The sequence below is a fragment of the Abramis brama genome (assembly GCF_963993115.1).
Source record: "Abramis brama genome assembly, chromosome: 18".
Classification (NCBI taxonomy): domain Eukaryota; kingdom Metazoa; phylum Chordata; class Actinopteri; order Cypriniformes; family Leuciscidae; genus Abramis; species Abramis brama.
This window is the reverse complement of record NC_139980.1, coordinates 23,627,999-23,654,367: the sequence shown is the minus strand read 5'-3', so window position 1 is coordinate 23,654,367 and position 26,369 is coordinate 23,627,999. Positions and strand designations below refer to the sequence as shown.

Sequence of the window (26,369 nt, the reverse complement as noted above, 5' to 3'; positions counted from 1 at the left end):
TGGCGCAATTATTAGAAAATGGAAGAAGTTCAAGATGATGACGGTCAATCTCCCTCGGTCTGGGGCACCATGCAAGATCTCACCTCGTGGGACATCAATGATCATGAGGAAGGTGAGGGATATTGGTATTATCAGTAAGAGTATTGAAGATGGGTCATGGCTGGGTCTTCCAGCATGACAACAACCCGAAACACACAGCCAGGGCAACTAAGGAGTGGCTCCGTAAGAAGCATCTCAAGGTCCTGGAGTGGCCTAGCCAGTTTCCAGACCTGAAACCAATAGAAAATCTTTGGAGGGAGCTGAAAGTCCGTATTGCCCAGCGACAGCCCCGAAACCTGAAGGATCTGGAGAAGGTCTGTATGGAGGAGTGGGCCAAAATCCCTGCTGCAGTGTGTGCAAACCTGGTCAAGAACTACAGGAAACGTATGATCTCTGTAATTGCAAACAAAGGTTTCTGTACCAAATATTAAGTTCTGCTTTTCTGATGTATCAAATACTTATGTCATGCAATAAAATGCAAATTAATTACTTAAAAATCAAACAATGTGATTTTCTGGATTTTTGTTTTAGATTCTGTCACTCACAGTTGAAGAGTACCTATGATAAAAATGACAGACTTCTACATGCTTTGTAAGTGGGAAAACCTGCAAAATCGGCAGTGTATCAAATACTTGTTCTCCCCACTGTATACATGTTGATACATTACTTGCCTTTTACTTTGAGATTAAAAACTATAGTCTGTTCATTTTGCTGTTGATCTATGAAGCAAACTGGTTGGTAAGAACCGCTGGGGCAAAACGCCCCCTTTGTACAAAAATACTTTCAGTCAAAATACTAATTAATTATGAAGGCTGAGCAATTTTAATATTTGGTGAATAACTCCTGCCATAGTCAGTCAAAACCGGGATGGCAATTCTAGTCACATTTATGTTTTGTTTCACTGTAATGTCACATTTTCCTTATGGGGGGCGTTTTTCCCCACTCTACCCTACCTGCCACGTTCCAGCAACGTACCACTATAACGTCGCCACGACGAATACAGGAATCACAAAGTTACGTTGCTGGAACGTTATGTGGCACGTCGCACCAACTAATATGGTCCTTTGATGTTACATCCTCGCAACATGCCAGTTTGGTCATTAAGACGTACTCATCACGTTCTTGCGACGTTCCACTATAACGTCGCCATGACGATTATGGGAATCACAAAGTTGCGTCACTGGAACGTTATGTGGTACGTCACTACAATGAATATGGTCCGGTCTGGTTACGTCTTCACAATGTAACTGTGTTAGCTGGGATAATTGAGCGAATGACTTAATGACAGTTGTCATAAACATGCATAAAACCTCCTTCATATTCATGACATGTGTCATGTCAGTCTTATGCACACCCCTTCAAATAAAGTGTTACCACAGTAGGCTATTTAACTATATAAATAAAAATTACATAAATCTGCTAGTCAAGTGTCCTTTTAATCTTTTGGTTGTGCGGTTTTACAAGAAAACTGCTTGCACCCTGGATGCTGAATAACAGCTGAAATTAGATATCAAAACATCAAATAAAATAATAATAATTAAAAACAAAAAAACATTTAAAGGATTTAATTGAGAATAAGAAGGAGGAGCAAAGCTTGTAAAGTGTAAAATATTGTACTTTTTTATTTACAAATGGGAAACGAGTAAACAAAATGCTGTTAAAAAAATGGTAATGGCAAAGATAATTTTGAGGTGATTACTAACACAATACTGTTAAACCAAATGCAATGTTGTTGAGGGGTTTTAAAGACGTTCTGATGAGCACTGTACAAACCAACAAGGAAAAATATGGTACTTTGGAGTGTTCCATTGATCCAAATTCAAACAGTTCCACATAGATTTATGATAGGTTAAATAAATTACATTAAAACAAATTAATCTTAAAAGTATCTTCCATGGCAGAATAAATGGAACGTGAAAACTAAGGTGTGTGAAGATAGGGACCAGTTGTTGTGGTAACCACTGAGGGCAAATGGAACCTGATTAAATTTTAATGAGGCTGTGTCCGAAACTGAAGACAGCTACTGTGCTTATTCGCTGCCCAGTCAGTCAATGACCTAACAACAAAGGAAAGAAAGTTTCAGGCAGGCTTCCAAGGCACCCATAATGTCATGATTATTTATCAAGAACAAATTCAATAACTTAAGTTAACGATTAAGCAGTTCATAGTAGTCTCTAGGCTTGCTGCGGTAGTCAGTGTTACCAATGTTAAACGGTCTTTCGCCATATACCGATTACATTACTTGCTCACCATGGCACCGCCCACATTGTTGTTTTGCTTTTTTAAAGAAATAAAAACCATTTAGTTCAGTTGGACAACGGACACTATACAATTATACTAAACATTATAGTGAACAATATTATAGTGAACAATATCAGCTCGTGCTAATCTCCATTAAGCACGAGCTGCAAAGTTGCAGCAAAGTGCAGCAGGAGTCAGATTTCACTTATCACATGACGAGAGTAAGGAGAGATGACTGACAAGACAATGGTGGAGGATTTGGTGCACAACATATCCTAAGCATCATTTACAAATATCGTATCTTGTAAAATGTGAGGTCAGTACCGTCGCTCCCTATACACAGAGTACGCATGATCGTGAATTAAAAAAGCCAAAGTGAAAACAGCGCACATTCAAAAGCAATTTCAACTGGACTAACCGATCTCATTGCGAACCGATCTCATTGCACAGCATCTGAAATGCTGTTTTGGTTGTTCTAAAATGCCTCAGCAAAGTCTCGTCAAGGTGGTTTGGTATAATTACCTCCCTCCCAGTACTGTCTTACATGACTGTGTTCAGGGATCCGCCACCGAAAGCAAGATAACTTTATTGCTAAGCGCTCTAAAGTACAAATAATATGAATTTATTATATACAGTGGCTTCTCTTACTGCAGCAACTTCCATTTTTCTTAGTGATATTTTGCCCCAGTTTATCAGGAAGTGACGATTTTGTTCTCTTCGGCTCACTGGATGGATACGGTGCTCTATTCGCATATGTTTTATGCGATATTCTAATTTTGCGCATAAGTTAAATTCGCAACTTTGGATGGAAACAGCTAGTGACAAGTTGTTGTACCCCTAAAGGTAAAATTTTTGCATGTTTTCTGACAGTGCTATAAACAAGTTTAGCTAAACTTTAACTCTGACTTCCTCTGCAAGATTCATTTCTGCAGCAATGCATGGGATCAAGCTTCCGTAACTATAGTGTAATGTATGTGTAAAGTACGATTGGACCTCTAGTAGAGAGAATGTTACGCAAATATTGGATTTCGAACATGCCTTGGTGACTTCCTACATCTGAATACTGTACGCAAATGTAGCATTTTTCAGTCTTTGGACACAGCCTAAGTATGGGGTAACAGGAACTTTTAAACCTGAATAACCATTTCTCTTCCACCATGGAAAAAACATCCATACTCAAATATCCAAAAATACTTGGTAGCGGGGAAACTTAACATGGAGCTTAACATGGAGAAATGCTGACAAATGGTCTTTAACATTTGGTAGAAAACACAAAACTGTAATGTGCATTATGTGTAAAATATTCTTTTTAGATTAACATCTAGTACTTTGGAGAGGACACAATTCTCAGAGATTAACAAAATGTTAAATCAATTTAGTATCTTAATAATCATTGTAAAAAAAAAATTAAAAAAAATGCAAGGAATCAATTTCCCTTGCAGTTTGAGATTTTAAAACCACTAGAATAAGAAAGACACTGTGATTTATTCCTCCATCTGGAACACAATCTCATCAGCAGAGGAGAGGACAAAGCACATACATTCTCAAATCTCAAATATAACACGCAGACATAGAGATTTGTTTTATGCATTGGCACGCAGCCAAACCCTTCATAGTTGTCTGCTTTATCCTTCACGAAGAACGGGTTCCTCAACGCGACCATAATTGCTATTTTGCTAAGTAAAACAAAAAGATGAGCAGGGATAACAAAAAAAAACATAAACAAGCATCTTGTATTTACACTGAATACAGGCATCATTTCATTATAATGGTTATGGCCACAACCCTGAACAAAAGCATTTCCACATCCTCCCCCTCCCTACTTTACCCACAATTCCCCCTGTTTACCTCCCCAGCTTGCTCATATATACACCCCTCAAGTTGAAAGTCTGTGCAAATTGTTCAGTCTTCAGTCGACTAGGGCATGAGGCCATAGGGGAGTAACAGGAGCTTAGGTGAACTCATGAAGTTGTACATGCCTCCAGTCAGGAGGGAGTAGAGGGGACTAAAAATGGCCAGGGGAGGAGAAGATCAGGGTGAGTCCAGGAGGCTGGGTTTAGAGGTTGTCTCCAGGCTGATATTGAGGTTCGGTTGCCGTGAAGTAATCTTCGAGGAAGGCCTGCAGGTACTCAAAAGTGGGCCGCTCTTCTGCGTCTTTCTTCCAGCACTGAACCATCAGCTCGTGTAGAGAACTTGGACAGTCCTGGGGACTCGGCATCCGGTAGCCACGCTCCACTTGTTCTAGTACCTCCCTGTTGTTCATCCCTATCAAAAACAACAGAAAACTCACTAAGAGAAAATTTCAGCAGAACAATGCTTTTATGGGTGCCAACCAAGGGCGTAGATGGGCCTAACGGGCATGGGCTCGCCCACTATGAACAGGCCCCCCAGTTTTTGTTCAAATATTATATTTATTAAAGTATTGTTGTTTCACTGATTTTGATAAAACTACAAACATTATTATAAAATCTCAAATCCTAAAATATTGTATAATAATTGTATACTGCTTGATAAGTTTGATTGACATCTGTGTTAGGCAATTAGGTGTTATCCAGGCTGTCTCAGGCATTTCGCGCCTGTGAGTTATTGTGTGTTCTCCCATTCAGTAATAATTTGCAGTTGTGTGTTAGAATTTTGCTTAAACTTAGCTTCTGTTTTTCTATTCAAAAAAACTTTTTAAAAAAGTACTACTGAATGCGGTTATGACTCAAAAAATTACAGTTAAAAACCTGTCCATCAGCCCACAGGTAACGGCAACACTTTTTAATTTCAAGCCCAGGAGTCTCTGGCTTATTCTGTAACATGTAAGGAGTTTTGTTTTGAAAATCAGATCTTTTTTGTGTAATTTTGTATTTGGACGGGTTATAGCAATTCTAGGTGCTGTTGTTTGTCGATGCTGTATGACTTAATTCACAATTGATAAAAGTTCTGTTAAGTATTCATATCTAAACGGATGTGAGAGATTCTTTCTACACAGCTTTGTTCTAACTTCATAGTTCGAGTATTGTAACTAGGATGTCTTATTTGCCCACGCCAAACAAAATGGTGAGGTGTATAATTTCTGGAAAACGACAGAAATTGAAGAATTTTTTTTCTTGCAGTGTATACTTATGATGGATGCCATCAAAAAAAAAATTTGTGAATGAAAACTAAAGATGTGGATACAGACATCTATCTCTCTTAAGAATCCTTCTGCCTAAACTCACACCATTGATCGAGCCATATGGTGAGCTAGCTGAAATTCTGAAGTAAATAGAGAATGAATTTTATCTGTATGTGCTGATGTTTGAAGGTACACACAAAACCGACATCAAAGAACTAGCGGCGATGTTACAGCCTATGCCTTGAGTGCATTTCTTCTCCTGTAGAAGTCTATATTCTCTGTCTGAGTTTGATTGTTTGCACCTGCATCTCGTTGCATGAGTTGCTGATTATCTAGCCTATATTAAGGACGCTGAAGCGGAGCATGGCAGGAGAGAGGAGATTCACAACAAGCAAGCTTTGTTCTGTTTTCTTTGGGTTTTTCTTGTGGTTTTGTTAATAATTTGTTGCTTTTGTACTTTGGAGTTGTCCTATTATTGATTATCTTTTTATATTTTGTTAGTTATCTTAGAAATATTTTTCTTCTTTTTCTTATGATATGCATTTCCTTTTTGTTATGGTTAGTTTCGTTATTTAAATAAATGATTGAGCATTGTATTTTGGTTCACGTGTCCTTTGCGTTATGTTCCCCTTTCTGCCAAATTTAAACGGGTTCATAACAGCGACGAAAGCCATGTCGGCTGCGTCTGGGCAAAAAACTAGCATGTACGTTCTGCGCATGCATGAGAGATAATAATGACAGTAGTCTGTATTCGTCATTCAAAAAATGGGAACTTGAACTAGTAATGTGAATATACAAACCGTAAACAAAGCAGCGCTTGCTTACCATTTTGAATATGAATCATACTGATCAGTTTGTCTTCACTTATATTAATTACATATGGCCATGTCGTTATGAAAATATTAGTGTATTGGAATGCTCAGAAAAGATGAAGATGCTGGTCTTGTCTTCGTTCTTTGCTTGCTTTGTCACTTTTGTTTTTTCTTCTCGTGCATTAGTTTACAAACAGTAGTAAAACACGAGTTTTTTGACACCAGGAAAGTTTTTTGAAAGATGTATTTTCACAGGTACAGAAAAGTGCAGTACATTGGACAGATTGAGCATATTTCCATCACAGTTTTTTAGCATTCGTGGAAAATCATATATGCCAACTACATTGACAAAGGTCCATTGCACATAGTTATGTTAGGGATTTAGAACAAACCGCTTTTCAATTTTTGTTTTGTTCAAAAGTTTTGTTTTTTAGATGATAAAATAGGTGATTGACAGTGACTTCTTTTTTTTCTTTTTTTTTGACTTAGGCCAATAAACAACCACCCAGAATAATGTAACAACAACATCACTAAGAACGCCTTTGCAACCATATAGCAACACCCTAGTATTGTAGTAGCAAGTTTTGCACTGGCATGCACAACTACTAAAATCTAGTTATTGTCGGAATTAATTTAGTGCTAATAAAATGTAATCATTTTTGAACCAAAATGACTAATAAAGAGATCCACAAACTTATGCTGCAAAGTGAATTTTGCAACAACGACTGGGGAGATAAAAACAGACTAAAACTATCAATCAAACCAAAAAATGCAATATCAGATCCCCATTTTTGAAGATATGAGGGCAGGACAATAAGACCTGCTTCTCATGATTAGTGATCTTGGAACAGAACTACACGTATGAAGCCAGAAGATTCATCATCACGAGGGACGTGACCACATTTCAACAACTGGGAGAGAAACGCCTGCAAACATCTGTGGATGACGCAATACTGTGTCGACTCAATGGCATTTCACACCTCCCCCTTCATTTCTCCCCTACATTCCAGCTAAGATCAAGGTTTTGTTTTTTGTTTTTAGAATTTGTGCAGATCTAATTCAACCATGGATCACCATCTTCAGCCTATTTTAAGAGTCTGAGTGTGATTAAAAGGGTGGTTCACAAATTTTGCACAGATACTGATAAATAATTCATCTAGTTGATCTAATTACGGAGCTACTGCATTCCCAGGACATGTCAACATGACTAGTTCTGAAAAACGTTAAAGTGTGGAAAGAGCCAGTTTGAAATAAAATGAAAAACTAAAATCTGAGACTGGACATGCCTCAGAAATTAGTCAAAAGAAATGTATATCAGCAGATATGTATCAAGGTATGTGGCAGCAAATATCTTTAAACACCTTTAAATGTTTAGTCATGTCTTTTGGTTTACAGAAACAATAAAATATCATAAGCCGAGTCTTCAAAAGACTATTTTTGGATGCAGGTTATAATTTTTTTTTTTTTTTATGTATTTTAAACTGTTAAAGGGTCACATTAGTAATTTCACAATACATCTAGTGATCATTCAAAGCAACTGTTTTAAGATTTACCTGGATATGGAACTCTGCCTTTAGTGACCAGCTCCGTAAGCAGGATTCCAAAAGACCAAACATCGGATTTAATAGTGAACTTCCCATACAGAGCTGCCTCAGGAGCCGTCCACTTAATAGGGAATTTAGCCCCTGAAATACAGACATGGGAGAAAGAAGATTCATTAAAATGAAAGTGCACTGGAATTTCTAAAAGACATTGTCTCAAAGACAGCCACCATTAAAGACTTTGATGACATCATCAAAGTCATGACATCAACATTTTTCCCCCACCTAATATTGGACAGGAAAGTAGGGTTAGAGACAGGAAATAATCAGAGACAAGAGAGAGGAAGAGGACCTGGAAAGGACTTCGAGCCACCCAATATGTGCTATTGCTCTGAATTAAAATTTATTTCTTAAAGTCCCCCTGTGTTGAAAATCAAGCTTTTATTGTTGTTTATATGTCTATGTGGTATTTTTAATATGTCTTAAGTCAAACCATGTTCAAATTCATAAGTCAACACCATTGCAGAGCATTTCCAATCAGGTCAACGTGTGATCATCAACGAGCTGGAGTGAGTGGAGGTGGGGCTCATTTGCATATTCATAGAACCACGTATACTAAATGAGGCAAGGGTGTAGAGTTACATTGAAGCCATTTTAAGGCATGAAGATTTTTTTTTTTTCAAGGAATTTTTTTTTAAATATGTCATTTTGGTGATCAAAGATGAGTTTTAATGGGGAAAATTATTGACTATAGAGGGACTTAAATATCTTTGGTAGTACTGTGCACAATTCATTAGATCTTCTGAAACAACTTTTCTTTTCTGCTGATGTAACCAATGGTGTGTTTTGACCAACAATATCAAAGTTCACTTCTCACGATCCAATCGAATCTCAAACTATAAAATCAAGTACCATCCTACATTAATTTCAGCTGAATATTCTGTATTAATTGTGGAGCTCCCACTGTCAGTGGCGTAGCCTGAACCGTTTTTCCAGGGATGGCCAGGTAGGAACCAGTAATTTCATTGGTGTGACTAAATCAATAAATAAATATTACCTGTTTTCAAATCTAGAGAAAATCACTTAATATACATCTAACTGTGTTTAGCCTGTGTGGAATACATTAAACTGATGTGGAATGGAACACACATAAAGCCATGTAGCTACACCTCTGCCCACTGTACCTAAAAATGTTACCTTTCCATGTGAGATACGACCTCTTTTGCTCTAAAAAATGTATTAATCTGTAAATTAATTGTGAAACTGTTTGTTTTGAGAAGTGGCTGATTCCAGCACCAACAATATGGCAGTTGGGTGGCAGAATTTCTGTACACGACGAACATTTAATGTTCACATCAGCTTCACAGGTCTTCCTGCCGCTTGCCCTTCTTACAGAAAATAAATTGTGACCTTTCAGGTAACTTTTTTCCGAGCAGTTCCTTGCTCTGCCGCAACCTCTTTGGCTGCTAACTCTCTGCACCTCAGGAATAGGATAAGCGGTCTGTCAATGAGAAATGTCTCTTTATCTGCTAGAGGCCAAAAATGTGGGAGGGAAGTTATTCAAATCACAGCTTAACTCTTCTGAGGAGACAGCATCCCAAGGACTGGAGTTGAGAAACTCTGAACTAAGATATTGTATGTCTTCAGGGTATTTAGAGATTTATAAATAATATCTTCTAAAAAAAAAATATACTTTTGTATTCTGTGAAAAAAGTTGGGTTTGGAATAATGAGGGGAAATTACAATTTAAATTTTTTGGGTCAACTATTTCTTTAAGAATTAGTTTCCCATGCTTCAAGATCAGCATCCAAAACAATATGTATATGTATGTTTCTAGATGGTCTGTAAACACCATAAAATATGATCAATAAGTCTTTAAAAATGATTTTACATTACTTTAACTCATTTAAAATAATTTAAGCAATAAAAAAAAAAAAAAAAGATAAGTTATGCAAGATTCAACTCGATTTTTTTAGTCAGTTTAATATAATTTAAGTTTCAATGATTTCAACGGCCAATTTGATTATACTTAAAGAGGCAGCAACTGAATTTAAGTTTTCAAGTTGAAATATGTGCTTTTTTTTTTTTTTTTTTTTTTTTTACAGTGGATGAATGTGCTTACCTTGTCGGGCAGTGTACTCATTGTCTTCAATGAGTCTGGCCAGGCCAAAGTCAGCGATTTTACACACAAGGTTATCGCCAACCAGAATGTTAGCAGAGCGCAGATCTCTGTGAATGTAGTTCATCCGCTCGATGTAGGCCATGCCTCCAGCCACCTGAATATATACAAACACTGGCATTGAAATATGGTGAGCAAAGTCAAATCCTTGTGGAATAAGTGCTGAGGTTACTATAGGCCAAACTAAAAAAGACAGCCTTCTGAGCATTACAGTGCTGACACAGTAGCTACATAGAAATGATATAACTTCATGAACACAACAGGGGCCAGAACAGATTCTTTTCAGATCGAGTGGCCCAAAGCAGTTATTTTCATCCTGCTGTACTTGTTACATCATTGATCTACAGTGGCCTCAAAAAGTATTTTAAGCAGTAGTATACCTATTCTTGCATCATTTAAAGTACAGTAAAATATATCTGTGAATGGTTTGTGTTATCTTTCTTTGAAATACATGGTGGTTTGCTGTTCTCTTATCGAATGCATTGAAATTAAGTAGGGAAACACCTAAAGATATGTTGAAAGATACAGAACAACTTATTGAAATGAATCATGTCTCATGTTATCACTCAATCAGTGTTTCAACCAAGACGTCAATAATTCAACTTGTAGTCTATACAATTTCATTTAACATTATATTTACCTCAAGAAATCTATTCAATGCCCATAAACTCATTAGTTAGCAAGAACAAATAACACTAGAGAAGAGCATTTTGCTAAATATATGCATTGAATTACATATTACTAACAGTTTAAGTAAAAATATAATGAATGTCTTCATTATTTAATGTATATTTTAATAAATCTGTCATGAAAACAAGTTATTATATTTCATCAACAAACTGGAGTAGAAACAATTCTGTTATTAAAAAGTTGATGTACAATCATTTAAATTGCACATTTTATCACTCAGTTTTAGCTGTTTTAGAGAATTTTAATTTCAGTGCATCCCTAACATTCAGTTATTTTTAAGTTTGTCCAAATACTTTCTGGACCTCATCTACATGAGGTTTAATTTGTATTTAACCCGGAACATTCCTAAGAAGGGCTATTTACACAGAGAGTGATGATATAGTACCTGGGCCGCCATGTCGACGAGGTTCGGCAGTTTCAGCCCCCGTCCCTCCCCGTCCTTAAGAAAATCTAGGAGGCTTCCTAAAACATGCAATGTGCAGATGTTAGCTTCATGGACAGAAGAGACATTTCTGCTACAAGATCATGTATACGCATTCCTGCTTAATCACAGATAAACTGTAATTAACATCATATTCCCTTGTTGTTCTGATATAAAAGTGTCTGATGTGCTGTTAACATATTCTGATGTTAACAAAATAAAGCTCCTTCCCCAGTCCACCCAGACCCTTTATTGAAACTAAACCGCAAAAATTCTTGTTCAGAACTCTACACAGTGTTGATGTGTAGCGAACCGCTACAAATTAAGTCAAAAGGAACAAATATTTAATTAATAATCATATTAAATAACACACAAAAAAATAAATCTACACAATTTCATTATAGTCATTAGAATTTGTACGAATTTGTATCCCGCTAGTACACTCATGGAAACTCACGGAAACTAAAAATGGTAACAAAAAGAGAAAAAGAGGTGTGGTTTTGGGTGACAGAGGGCGAAAAGAAAAGAGGAAGTAGAAAAGAGGAAGTAGAGAAGTGGAAGGAGAGTCTGGTCAGGAAGTTGAATCTGCGTCTGGAAAAGTCTGAGGGAAAACGAGGCCGTTGTTACAACCATGAGCACATTAACCGATAACCATCAGCATTTACTTTACATATCAACACCTCTTAGTAAGTATCGACTTGGCTGTCCTGATGAATGACAATAATAGTATACAGAGATTAGCCGATTATAACAGTCCATTTTGTAGAACTAAAAAAACAGTCTGTTTAAACTAATTTAAATACATGGATTTTCATTTATTTTACTTCTAAGATTTTTTTCCTTGAGAGACGGTGGATTTTGGTCTTGACTAAATTATGTTTTTGATGCTTAATAACATGTGGAGTTCAGGATTTTTCCATCCACTGTCCATTAGGTTTTCCTTCAGTATTAGGTTAAACGTCTGTTTCCTCCATTACAGCTCTTCAAATTAAATTTAGGCCACTATAATTTCTTTTTCTTTCTGTCCAAGTGTTTTGAGGCCTCAAGTGACAATTTCTGAGGTTAGAACCTTCAATCCTGATTTATCTTTAATTGGAATTATTTATTTATTTTAAAAAAATTTTGTCAGGCCTAGAAAACCCATAAGTGTTGTTAAAATAGATACATTCTATGCCTGTCCTCTGGTTAAGCCATTCTCTTCACTTTTATGATGAGAACAACTGCTGACCTTTGCCCATATACTCAGTGACAATGTAGATGGGCTCCTCAGAAACCACAGCATAGAGCTGCACTAGTTTATCGTGTCGTAATTTCTTCATGATCTGCGCTTCCTCCAGGAAGGACTCTGGAGACATGGTCCCAGGCTTGAGGGTCTTCACAGCCACTTTAGTGTTGCCATTCCATGTGCCTGACAGCAAAAAACACAAAGTTGACAGTCAGTACAACAGCACAAAGCCCCTAGCCGAAAAGCATGCCACAAAATGACTTTCATGCACCCAGAAAATATTTAAACCCCTCTTGTTAATGCAAAATCATTTTGCAATTAAAACAGCCATTATCCCACAAGTACACTCATGGGAGAATCCACTAAAAATCTATGTATAGCATTGTTCATTTGTAGTCACTTTCCCTTGTAAGGAATTAATGTTAAATGAGGAATTGACTGCATGGTCTATTTTTAGTAGTTATAACATTCCATCATTTGATCATCATTTGATGAACACTACAACATTTTTTTCGTAATAAGCATTTTTTTTGTCTTGTTTTCCAGTAAAAATATCTAAGCATCTTTAAAATTAGAAAATATTATTAAAAAAATAAATAAATAAATACTTGAGAAGCAAAATAGTGTAAGATCATAAGACTTCTTTTCAGAGAATATACTGTATATTGAATTTGTCTCGTTCTATCCTACTTGGAAAATTATTTTATAAATAAAAAAAAGCATAAGCATATGTATAGATACATTTGCTTGAATTTTAAAATAGTTATATATAAATAAAATTGTTACATTTGAGATTAAATCAAGAAATGTATTTGAAGATATATTCTGAGAAAACGTCTTAATATATTGCTTATGCAATCTAAAGTATATTATCTTATTTTTGGACGCTTAGATATGTTGACTTTATAACACAACAAAAAAATTGTGATTGAGAAAATGATCAGAACTACTGCTTGTCAATAGAAAATAGATTACAGATTACATTGTACTTGTGATTTGTGGCTGTTTTTCTGCAGGACACAGTAAGGAATTTCAACAGACAGAAAACAACACTAGCCGATTTCCCACCGTCGGGCCAAACCGTTCTCTTTGCTTAACCGTTCCATTCCGTGACGATCCGGTCCATCCGGTACAGATATGGTTTCATTTTCCACTGTGGATCTGATAACGAAGCTCGTTGGAATGCAATACAAATACATCAGTCGTTGCCTTAGTAACGCAAGGGTTTACAATTGAAATGAGATATAAATAGAACCACGGTATGGAGGATGATCAGATATTTCTTTTAATTTTATTATTCATTTGTGTTTACATCACTTAAATAGCACGCTTAAGGCCAGTTCACACCAAGAACGATAACAATAAAGAATATAGCTGCAAGCAGCAATTATCGGGGCCAAGCAGATTAAGACGACAAGACACGTCAGACCAACTGCAACAATGAGCAATTAACCCTCTGAGGTCGGCAATCACGCCGGCGTGATTTGCTCGTTTTTTTTCTTATCAGTTCAATCGAGAGTCCAAATACTCTGTTGACTTTGATATTACAAACCAGTTTCATACATCAATCGATCCTGTTAAGTGTGTATTATTTTTGTGTATACTCACAATAAAAACAAAGTGTTGTGCTTTTTGCCAAATAAAGAAAAATAAACATGATGTGAGTTCTGCTTTCTCTCTGTCAGTGAAGTCAATTCTGAAATGCGTCCGAAAATGAACAATAATTTTTGTTGAACAATTTTTATAAAAAACAAATATTCTCAGTTTATGTAATATGTATGAAAAGAGAGAGATGTCAGTCGTTCTCATCTCAGCTCATTATGTTTTAATGTGACTCCGCCCACGGAGAGCGCGCGCTATTCAAACGCAAATGATCTGAGGTGATCCAGGCAAACCTGTGAACGCCCACATCAGCTGGATAACACACACCGCGAGTTAACAGAGTCATGTACTTTACGACGCTGTGAGGAATAATACTATCTTAATAATAATCCTGGAAAATTTACCTCAGAAGTGCTGGAATTTTCATTTCGAGGAGCAAAGGGATCCGGCTGAGGAATAGGTCAGTTCTATGTCTGCTTTGTTCTAATCGCAAGTGTCTGTACACGCTGAATGAATGAACGCACAGATGCCCGCTGTTATGTAGCTACAGCTGGCAAAAAGACTGTTTAAATATGAATCGCGTTTCTATGTATGAATGAATGAACGCAAAGATGCCCGCTGTTATGTAGCTACAGCTGGCAAAAAGACTGTTTAAATATGAATCGCGTTTCTATGTATGAATGAATGAATGAACGCACAGATGCGTGCTGTTATGTAGCTACTGCTGGCAAAAAGACTGTTTAAATATGAATCGCGTTTCTATGTATGAATGAATGAACGCACAGATGCGCGCTGTTATGTAGCTACAGCTGGCAAAAATACTGTTTAAAAATGAATCGCGTTTCTGTGTGTGAATGAATGAACAGCTTTTACCAAACTCTATTGCTATACTGAGATGAGTAAAAATCGGATAGATTATAAAGTTTTTACTGTAAAATACTGCCACATCAAATAAGCTTATAATGTTGCCAATTTCTGCTCATATGAATTGAATTACGTATGATAAAATGTATACTTTAGTTTTTACAAAGAAAGATTACACTGGAAATATTGTTACAATTTTAATTGTTGTTGTAATTGTATAACCTTTTTAATAAAATAGCAAAAAAAAAAAAATTATATATATATATATATATATATATATATATATATATATATATATATATATATATATATATATATACACACACAAGGATAGATGTAAACAAAATCTTAAAAGGTCAATATAAGCCTTCTCTTTAAAGGCACACTGTGAAACTTTTCAACCTTCATAATATATTTCCAAGACCCTTGTGATGGTACATCGACTTACAATAGGTTGAATGACACGTCTGCCATAGGGGTCTGTATCGCTTTTACTGGCACTATGTAACTTCGGGGTTCGGGTAGTAACCCAAGCACAAAAAGAACTACAAAATTCGACTGCTTTTTACGGCATACGTCACTTCCCCCACCACTTCGTCAAATTTGGACGTGAGAGGCCAACCAGCGTTTGTTTTTGGCTTTCGTGCGTATGTTTTTGTCATGGGGCTGTTTACACCTGGCCACTTCATGCGTTTTCTCAGATGGGATAGCTATCTGATCGTGAAAAGACCAGGTGTAAATGCCCTCCGAAACGCATTCAAGACGGATTTGAATCCGATCGCTCAAACCACTTCAGGAGGAGGTCTGTGCCGCATTCCAGACGAAAATGGACAAGTGTAAATGCATCTGGTTGTTGAAACCACATGTACAATTGTACTCCTCTCAAAAATGCTAAAAATAAAAACGTGTGAGAGCGTGTTATAGGCTATATGTTATAGACAGATATGACGACGCTACTGGAACACACATCACCGCAGATGAGCAACTGAGCATAGTCATCAAGAGAACGTGCAAACTATCGCAAATCAAAGTGAAAGTAAGTCGCAGACGCTTAACACACAATCATCATCATTAAAAGTAAAGAAATGAAATGATCTTACCAGGGCTGTTACTGCTCTCTCTTATTGCGGTCTTTGATTTTGAAATTTTAGCTGATGATCAATAAAATGCTGTTCATATCTGTTGCTTTCGGTGACGTGCACTCCATTAATCTGCATACAGCGCGGGAATTGAAGATCGGATTTAAATCCGTTTCGCAAAAACACATTTATGTGACCAGGTGTAAATGGAATTGTTTTGATAAATCAGATCTGAGAAAACGCATGAAGTGGCCAGTAAATAAATCTCTTATTTATAAACTTGTTTGCATTCTATGTTGTATGTTGTTGCGCTTGCTTGTAGTATGTTTTTTTTATATGCTGTTCATTCATTTATTGCTGATAATTAGACCAGTCCAATAATTTCCACATATGTCTAGCTAGCTTTCGATTATCAGAGCTGTTAACAGACTTGATAAAAAAAACACTTGTTTCTCTTATGTGTTTTTTGCGTTATGTTTTATAGCTTGTCTCACAAACTAGTTTGCCAGCTGAACTCAGGTGTTGTGAGGTGTATTTATCACGTAGTCCTGAGGGATATCAGACGACGCTGTTCACGTTGATTCTTGCGATTATCATGAGAACAGTTTTTAATATCTCACATAATTATCAGGACATAAATAAGCCTAACATAGAGGTTGTAAATAGTGTAAACGAGTACAATTTGCAAACTATTATGATAAATTGCAATAATCATGTCTTCGGAGTCTATCTGTGCCTATTCCATGCCCGATGCAGGTACCGGTGTACAGGGTGGGAGGTGGGGGGGTGGAGGGGTATTTACGACAGTGCAAGTATTCCATAGCGACTCTAGGGGTCGCTGTTTGACAAAAACACAATTCCTTCACGGTGTGCCTTTAAATAATTTTATTATGCTTTATTAGTGGCACATTTGGGTAGAGAATATATTCAAAATCTGAAAATACAGTATGAGAACAATTAACTGCACAATTACTAGAAATTTTTTACCTTGGATATTATACAATTTGCAAGCACAATTTGTGGAAAAAACAACAACAACTGTGAACCAGTTATATATATATATTGTCCTTGCATTCTTTCTTGTGGCTCAGTCACACACCTGAATGAAAGGCTCATTAAGTATGCAGCCTCATTATGCGTGGGCCCACTGTCTCCTCAGGTGTGAATCATGCCCACCCGCATATTGCCTTTCCAAACAAAAAGTGTCGTACAAAATTTAAATCATTGTATTGTTTTATGTGAATGATTAGGAAGGATGATTTTCACATCATTTTGAAGAAAAAACTCTAGGCGACAAAATGCATTATTCAGAAGTCTTATTGACACATATTTAGTATGTGTTTTGTGGCCTTATTTCAGACATTTTCATTTTTAGTTTTTTCAATAACCATGCATAAACATTATTTTCTCAAAAATACAAACATGTACATACATGTTGCTGACATATTATGGTAGCCCTTTTTGTGCTAAATAGAGTGTAATTACACCTTTGCCATTTATATGTTTATAAGCAACTGAAAAAAGGACAAATGTCAGGGCATGTCAGAACATCTCAAGGACCCCAAAAACACCTTAGACCCCAGAGGGTTAAAGACATTTAAAGAGGATTTTAGGCGAAATGACTAAAAATATGATTTAATTGATTATCAGTTTCGACCAATAGGTGGCGCAGTTACAAAACTGATGTGATGTGGTCAGAGTGAAGTGACAATGACACATACAAAGTTTGGTGTCAATATGTCAAGGCATTGCAGAGATAAAGCCTGAATAGTCCTTTTGGCATCATGCCTCAACTTTGCTGCTGCGCTATACGAAAACGGTTTCGTCTATCGAAACGAAATCCATAACTTTTAGTCGGCACAGTCTGGAGATGATACAATTCGATTTTGGTGAAAATCGGACAAATGGTCTAGGAGGAGTTCGAAAAAGTAGGTTTTAAATGTAAATCAAAATGGCGGACAGGAAGTTCGGCCAAATAAGGAAAACTTGGTATCTATGTTCTCGGCTTGACCCAAGGAATCTAGTAAGACCAGTAAGCATTTCAATAGCCAGATTTATTCAAAAGTTATTAGCCGTTTTGGAAATTTTGTTATAACTTTTGACCACTAGGTGGCGCTGGTTCGAAACTTCTCACACTCCTTCAGGGCATCGTGCTGATGACCCATACCAAGTTTCGTAACAATCCATTTATGCGTTCTTAAAATACAGCATTTTAGCACAAAATTCAAAATGGCCAACAGCCAAAATGGCCGATATGGTAAAATTGGATATCAGTCGACTTGGCATGTTGCCCTGAATCTAACGAGACCACTTTTATGTTTTTTGGGCAAACTGTTCCGAAGTTATAAGCAAAAATAACCATTTTTCATATCTCCGGACCAGTAGGTGGCGCTGCACCGAAACGCAGAATGTAGCCTCAGGTCATGCTTGTGATGACATGTACCAAGTTTGGTCTGAATCCGATAAAGCGTTGCGGAGATACAGGCTTACGTCTGTTTTCGCAAGCGCTATGTAAAATTTGTTCGTGGGTTTATCGAAAATGGTTTGACAAATCAACTTGAATTCCATAACTTTTTGTCAGCATGGTCTGAAGATGATCTGGTTCAATTTTCGGGAAAATCGGAGCAACGGCCTAGGAGGAGTTCGAAAAAGTATTTTTTTCGGAAAATTCAAAATGGCGAAAAAATTTCCATGACGGAAAATGACGTCATAGGGTGCAATCGAATCGTCTTGAGCTAGGGAATCAGAGGGAATCATATTTTGTTTCTAGCCCTTGTGGTTCAAAAGTTATTAGCATAAACATGAGTGCAACTTTGGACAGTTGGTGGCGCTAGAGGGAATGAGTTGGAGACTCCAAATTTGCTATGCTGATAGTTCAGACTGTCCTTTATCAGTGTGCCAAATTTCAGAACTTTCCAGCAAGCGGTTCTATGGGCTGCCATAGACTCCCAGTCGGAAGAAGAAGAAGAAAAAGAACACTAACGATTACAATAGGTGCCTCCGCACCTTCGGTGCTTGGCCCCTAATAACTATATTAGCGTCTACATCAGCGGACGATATTGTTCCGTTTATTCTAAGCGTGCTTGTCTGCCGCTTTATATGCTCAAGCTCGTTGCAGCAGGATGGATTCCGATTGGCTGTCTATGTTTGTATCATTCATCAGCTGGATAAAATCGTTCTGAAAGTGATTCCAACGATATTGTTTCTCTGTGCTGTTATTATTATAGCTGTGGTGTGAACTCTGCTATTCTTTAATATTAAGAACGATTTTTAGAACTATATCTTCGTCCTTGGTGTGAACGGGCCTTTAGCCAACTACAGAGCAACTAGTAGCCAGACTACAGACAAGTGACCATTCCTGAGTGGCGACATCCTTACACACATTCTACCAGCACAGTTCAGTACGGTTAGACAACCGTGCCGAGAACTCCGGGCAGAGAACGGTTTGTAATCGTGCCATTATGTACCAAGCTCAAGTGGAAATACAGCTGGAACCAGTCCTTACCGTTCTTAAAACCGACGGTGGAAAAGTGGCTTTTATTAATTTTACAACACTGGAATCTGCTTGCCTTTAAATGACACTGCAATGGTGGATATTCTATTTAAAATGTCAAGTTTGTAACTAGATATAAAAGCACTTCCCCCTATCCCAACTGGCCCAGCACAACTTCACATTACAGAAGAAAATGTTACAAACATCATCTCGTGTTTACTTGCAGGTGATGTCAAGGTGGTACTAAAATGGTTACATCAGATGCGGTGCTTGGTTTTTAAATCCACTGACCTACACACACATTGATCTGTGTGACTCTGCCCATTAACCTGTTAAGCTGTAACCCCACTTTTGAAAAATCCCAAGAAATGACATACCCAAACTGAAACAGATACAGTTCATGAACCCTTTGTACTAAAAGCACAAGTATGATCTCATTTGAAAGCTGACACCTGGCAGTTTATTGTAAATGTAGAATTAATTATTGTCATAATGACAAAAATTGTTATAAATAGCTTCAAAGTTTTGTAAAGTTATTAGAAATTATTTTTTATGAAACATCCTCATGAAAAAAAAATTGAAGTTGGCACTGGAGCAATCTAGAAATGCACTACAGCTAATGCCACATGTCTAAACATTTTATGTTTAAAATCTTAAGATAATAAGTCCAAAACTCTGTATTTAGTGAAATGTTTTTCAAGACCATGTCATGTGACTTTATTTTGATTTGACGCTAAAATGCTACTGATGTTTATTGTCATCTTCTAACCATCTATCCAGTATATTGTCTTTATTGTTTTGTGGTGCAAACGAGCCCCATTCAGTCTCAGTCTCCCCCTGTACACATTCACACCTCTCCAGCCCGGTTATGGCTCTAAATATGCATTTCTTTTGTCTGCATTATAGTTACTAACGACTGGCTATTCACAGGCTATTCATAGGGTTTCAGTCACTAATTTCTTTTCTTAAAGTTCACCCTTACATTTTAAACTGTATCAAATGCATTTCTTGAATAAAGAAACATTTCAGTAAGCATTCAAAAAATAATAAAAATATAACTTCTAGGTGGCAGGTGCACCTAGGGCTAGCTAGCATGTTAGCTTAGCACACCATCAATACACGACAATTTATGAGATTAAAACCATGTTTGTGCTTATAAACTTACTTTATAAAGCAAATCGAGTATTTTAAATAATTTTTTGTGATCTAATTTGGCTTCAGATAAAAAATCAGACAGAAAATATACTATTGGATAGTGTTCTGCACAACGATTCTATATAGATTAGCATTACATTATAAATATAATCTATTATTATGGAAATACCTGGCATGGATTGAAAAACACAGGTAACTCAAATATCATAGCAAACATGTTTATTGTCTTCAAAACTGCATGTTACAGCCATAGTTACAGCGCGATCTCTTGTTAGCTTTGTGTGTGTTCGAGGCTTCCTGGATTGTCACATGATTATGGCACTTCTTCATGTTCTAATACTGTGCACAGGGCGGCGAGGGCGCCCTCAGGCTATTGGTATGAATTCAAAACACAGTATCAGAGTTATGCAAACGCTCATAATGATTACATCGACGCATTTGGGTATAAATTCAATAAATATTATTCCTGTCTATAGAAATCTGATGTAAACCTATGAGAATATATCAATATTTCTCCAAATCTGCACATTTTTGAGCTAAAGCCCTGAGGCACGTTGTTTTGTGTATCGCTGTCATGACGACGGCACGGGAGTTTTTTTATGAATGAAAGCGGCTGACGCGCATAATTCATATCAAAGGTATCGACTAATTTTTTCATTTCATAACTCCTGAAACAAATTAAGAAATAACTGTCGCTATAAGTTTCTCAGAATACAATAGTGGTCAAATTCTGAAACTTGAGTCTTATATCTTTTTAATGATGTATAGTTTGTCAAGGTATAACATTAAATCTGATAGTAACTTTGAACTATATATAAATAAAACCGCTTCAGTGCGTCCGCGCTCTGGCAACGGTTAACAGGTTAAAAACTAAATACCAGCAGTGTCCTAAAGGCAATAATAATAAGAGGCAGATTCAGGAGATATTTTGGGATGCACATCTACAGGGAAAGTGAGAGATTGAACAAGATCGCTTGGGATTAATAAACACCCATGACTCAACTTGATACTTACGGTTCCTATTCTTACCTCCATTCAAATGACATGATAACCACATGTACAGTAGAAGAATCACTGAAGCTCTTACAATAATTATCAAAACCAATCGGCACGTGTAAAACGTGTGCACACAAATTAGCTATAGTTTGTCTCTCACATAAAATTTGTTCTCGTGAATTATTTAATAGTTACTTTTTTTGCAACATTTACATCTATGATGAGTTCACATGTTCATCTAATCCTTGAGCATGGTATGGGTAAACAGAAATGGCTTGCTTTGCGTAATGAAGAGGTACGGAGCCCCAAAAGGGACATGGTGAAGGAAATAATATATGAGATGGGAGGAAAAAATATATTTCAATGCTTTTGCGTTGAATGAAGTGAGCAACCAATATGACTGGATTAGATGAAAATGCTTCTCCCAAACCTAAGTTTGCGTGGAGGTCAGTGAATGTGGGAGAGGAGGCGACTGTCTTACCACACCAAACATCAGCGAAACACCCGGCCCCCAGCTTCATTTCCAGCGTCAGAGACTCGCGGACGATTTCCCAGGAATCATGGCTAAGTCCCACCGTATCAGGGGTGTAGTCAATGCACACGCCCGTTAAATTAAAGCACAAACCATCTGCACTCTCTATAGAGGGGAGGAGTAGAGGGGTTAACTAGCAGGACGGCGGAGGACATGCACTGAGAGAGAAGGAGTGTGGCTGTGATCTTCTGAGAGGGTCGCTCACTTCATGATGTCTGAATATTTCAGAGATGGATGTAATAGATCCAGTCTTTTCTGTATACGCTTTTATTTTAGGTTAAACATAACTTAGGCTTTAACGAAAACATTAGTGTTCTGATGTTGGCACTTACTGAACTTATTGTTTTAAAAGTGCAGTCCCAAGACTTGAGACTAAGGTGATAAAATCCTGCCCTTCAAATTTGCTGTTACGGCATAACACCAATAACCTGGTAACTTTTATAAAGAACGATAACTGAAAGAGTGGTCACATGACTATTTATAACCAGTAGTTATAGATCCACCTAGACAAGTAGTTTCAGCTCAAAAAGGATGATCTGGACAACTTTGACTAATTATAACTTGAGTTTTACTGGATAATTTAAGTGTTAAATTCATCATGAAATGAAAATTATGATCGCCTAAACTTCTCTATTGTGATGTACTGTATAGTGAAATAGGCGGGATTTTGTCCAACAGGAATAGATTTGATTGTCGGATCGCTGTTGTTAGCTAATTGCTGTGATTTCAGTGACAGGTTGTTGGAACGAACGTCATCAGATGTCGTTGTAAGGGGTCTTTTGATTAAAGATTACGAGGGCACATGATTTATTTATTTTTTTGATAATGATGTGCTTGGATAAAACACTTAAATAAATACTGCAATATTTCATAAAAAAATTGATTTCATAAAGACAAAAATACAAGTTTCAAACTTTGCCTTTTAAACATTCCAGAACACTGGCCCAGTTTACTTCCACTGTAAGTGGGTTTTTCGGCACAAATGCTTTCGTTAGAGCTGAACACGTATTAAACCTCTAAGATCTGTTAATCTATTAGCTTACACATTCAGACATTTGTAAAGTGACTCCGCACTCACTTCGACCTCACTCCATCTCCCTCTCTGGCCGGTTGTTGTTTAGCACAGTGGAAGGGCCATACCCATCCAAACCTCCCCGAACTGGCCGTTGCCCAAGCGCTTTATGAGTTGCAGTGACTCCCGAGGAATCTCCCACACATCTTTGGTTTTGACAGACAGGTCAGTGAGCCTTGGCATCCCTTTGTGGCAAGGGACGACCAAGCGACAGCAAAGCCCTGCTGCCCGCTCTGAGCACGCACACAGACACAGAGAAATATACACAATGTCAGAGAGAGAGACAAAAGAAAAGCATCAGAAGCACGGAAGGAAGCAGTACAGAGTTTCAGCATGACACCTGCAGATATAGGGTGCAATATGTGTAGCTTGTGAGCCATGTTGCAGGTTTTCTTTTCAGTGGCCTCTGCACTTGTTTTGTGAAACACTAAATGTTACTGAACGCTCTTAAAGTCCCCCTGTAGTAAATAATTGTATCCCTTAAAACTTATATTTGATCACCAAAATTACATATTTTAATGTTTTTTCCTTAAAATAGCTTGAATGTACTACACCCTTGCCTCATTTGGTATACGCGGTCCTATGAATATGCAAATGAGCCACTCACTCACAGCAGCTCAGTGATTTTTGAAATGGTGTTGAATACTCAGAAATGGTGTTGACTTATGAATTTGCACATGGTTTGTCTTAAAGCATATTAAAAACAACACATAGAAATATAAACAACATTAAAAGCTGGATTTTCACAACAGGGGGACTTTAAAGGCACAAGGCACTCTTTACTGTGCGACAAAGACTTAAAGACTTTTTCCAACATGATCTTTCAAAAAAAAAAAAAAAACTACAACAATAACTAAAATCTGGTAACTGATTGAAAAAAACTGTGGTGGATATCAATCAAACAATCAGTCTGAGCTGTCTTATAGCACCTTTTGAGATGTTTTCCCCTCATTGATTGGCAATAGTGTTGGGCATGCCAATTGGACTTGTTTTGACATTTAACAAATGGTTAATGTGTTAATTTTCCAACAACGCTACAGCAATGTTTACTCCGGACTGTAAAGCTGAGATAACAGAACACTTCAAAACACATAATTTCAGGAATCGGTCACTGAGTACCATCTGCTCTGAGCTCGAGGAACCCGAGCATGTATCCGGCCATCAACACCATGATCCTCTCACACATGGCAATAAAAGTGTGATGATGACATCTGGTTCATACTGTTTTCTGGTGCAGACTTGAGTTTGACATCAAAGTTGGTTTGGTAAAGCACTTTGATTTAAAGTTTTGCAACATGACAAGGTGCCTCACACAAGTACATTTTAATGGGATACTTCACCAATTAGCATTAAGCTTTGTATCAGTAGAAACCCGGTAGTATTTTCGAATGACCGTGCTTCCCTCCCTCATGTCTCCCTCATGTCCCCCTGAGACGAGAAATTTCTGTATTGTGTGTCTGAAAAAAAAAAAACCTCAGATGACGCAAAAATCGATGACGCAATTTTTTGGCCAGAGGCTAGAGACTACAGCCAGTAGTAGGAGCTAGTTCCACATGTTTTCAACCCACCCATAGAGGGTGGGATCTCACGATAAAACGATGTCTTTTCAGTTTCGAGTCAACTAGTAGCCTAGTTGTATAATTTCTTCCGATACTGCCCTCTGTAACCGGTAGACGTGGCTTGGGAGTGGCCTCGTAGGGCAGCAAGGCAAGTGCATTCAGGGAGTTGTTGTCTTTCATCCACATGAGCCAAAAATACATTTTCTGGCTTTTCTCAGTCTAGAAGGCACCAACTTCTAAAATAATTTCACATTTCTACTACATACATAACCCAATTTAAATACACTCATCTTTCCAGCGGTGAAATATCCCTTTAAGTTCTGGTGTACATGTGGAATTCAATATGGGTCAAAATTGGTATTAAAATAATCATATAATTATCCTATTATGGTATAATGCATTTTATAAAGGTTTAGTTCACCAAAAAATTAAATTTCTGTAATCAATATCCTAATGTCGTTGCAAAGCCAAAAGATTTTCATTCATCTTCAAAACACAAAAGAAGATATTTTAAATTGAATTTGTGTCACTCCATTGAAAGTCCAAAACTTCATTATTTGTAAAAGTAATTACTTGTGACACGAGAACAAATCTCATTGCTCCTATGCATCAAGCAATGTGTGTTGATCAATATTTATATGTGAATAAAAGCCCTTAATTAAATCGGTTTATTATATGAAATGAGCGTGTCAAGTCAAGTCACCTTTATTTATATAGCGCTTTTTATAATAGTGCTTCACAGTGATAACATGAAAATAATACAACAAAATTGTGTCATCGTCCACCTTAAGTAAGGCAGATCAATAATATTGTTGAATATTAAATGTCCCCAACTAAGCAAGCCAAAAGCCAAGGCAACAGTGGCAAGGAACCAAAACTCCATCAGGTGACTGAGGCCCCATCCACACTACTGCGTTTTAGTTTAGAAACGGAGAATTAAAACGAATACGATCTCCGTCCACACCAGCGTTTTAGCTGCGTATTAGAATTGATCTCCGTCCACATTAAAACGACTGAAAACGCGGATCACGTGACCATTCACCAACACTGGGCATGCGCGTGCCGGTGTAAACACAACTTCATTGATAAAATTATCCCACCATGCGCTGGTTCTTCCCGGGTTAACCCAAAACCGACGCTCCATGTACGGTCGATACCGCCGCTGCACACGGGAATTGTCACAGATCGCTCGAATAATAGCTTGCCTCCGGCGCATGTAGGCAGTTATAGCATTGTAAAATGCAGAATTTACTTGCACAACAGCTGCTAGCAAAGATATACGCCATGACTGATGACACCCAATCATAGAGCTGAGCGTGAGCCTCTACTACGTCATCGTTTCTAAAGTCCTCCATTTTGACCCGTCTTCACTAAAACGCCCTCCGGAGATTCAAAACGAAAAACGTAGCGAAAAACGGCAGCGTTTCTAACCTTCTCCGTTTTGGGTCTCCGTTTTTGCCGTTTTAGTCTGGGCGGGAGGTGCAAACGTAGCAAAAGGTCTCCGTTTTTAAACGAAAACGCAGTAGTGTGGATGGGGCCTGAATGGATAAACAAACCTTGGGAGAACCCAGGCTCAGTCGGGGCCAGTTCTCCTCTGGCCAACAGTGTATGATTATGATCCAGGCAGCATTACAGGTCAGAAGTCAGATTGGATCAGAACATTCAGAATATTATCCAGTTCCATCTGGTTGGAAGTCAGAGTCATCACGCCGGTATGGTGTCTGTTAAAGGGATAGTTCACCCAAAAATGAAAATTCTATCATTGT

General features: G+C 37.4%; 1 protein-coding gene across 3 annotated transcripts in view; it reads right to left on the bottom strand.

Moving 5' to 3' along the window:
• Positions 1–1,633: 1,633 nt before the first annotated feature.
• fynb (FYN proto-oncogene, Src family tyrosine kinase b) overlaps positions 1,634–26,369 on the bottom strand; it is a 108,503-nt gene continuing 83,767 nt past the window's right edge. The window contains exons 8-14 of one of the 3 annotated variants that reach the window (XM_084091136.1): positions 23,113–23,277; positions 21,922–22,077; positions 12,255–12,434; positions 10,991–11,067; positions 9,859–10,012; positions 7,749–7,880; positions 1,637–4,545 (exon numbers count right to left, since the gene is read on the bottom strand). In XM_084091136.1, coding sequence (XP_083947262.1) covers positions 4,337–4,545; positions 7,749–7,880; positions 9,859–10,012; positions 10,991–11,067; positions 12,255–12,434; positions 21,922–22,077; positions 23,113–23,277 — 1,073 coding nt within the window. In that variant the 3' untranslated portion in view covers positions 1,637–4,336. Of the gene's footprint in view, positions 4,546–7,748; positions 7,881–9,858; positions 10,013–10,990; positions 11,068–12,254; positions 12,435–21,921; positions 22,078–23,112; positions 23,278–26,369 lie in introns of all 3 variants that reach the window. The other 2 variants (XM_084091134.1, XM_084091135.1) reach the window with 2 other exon arrangements.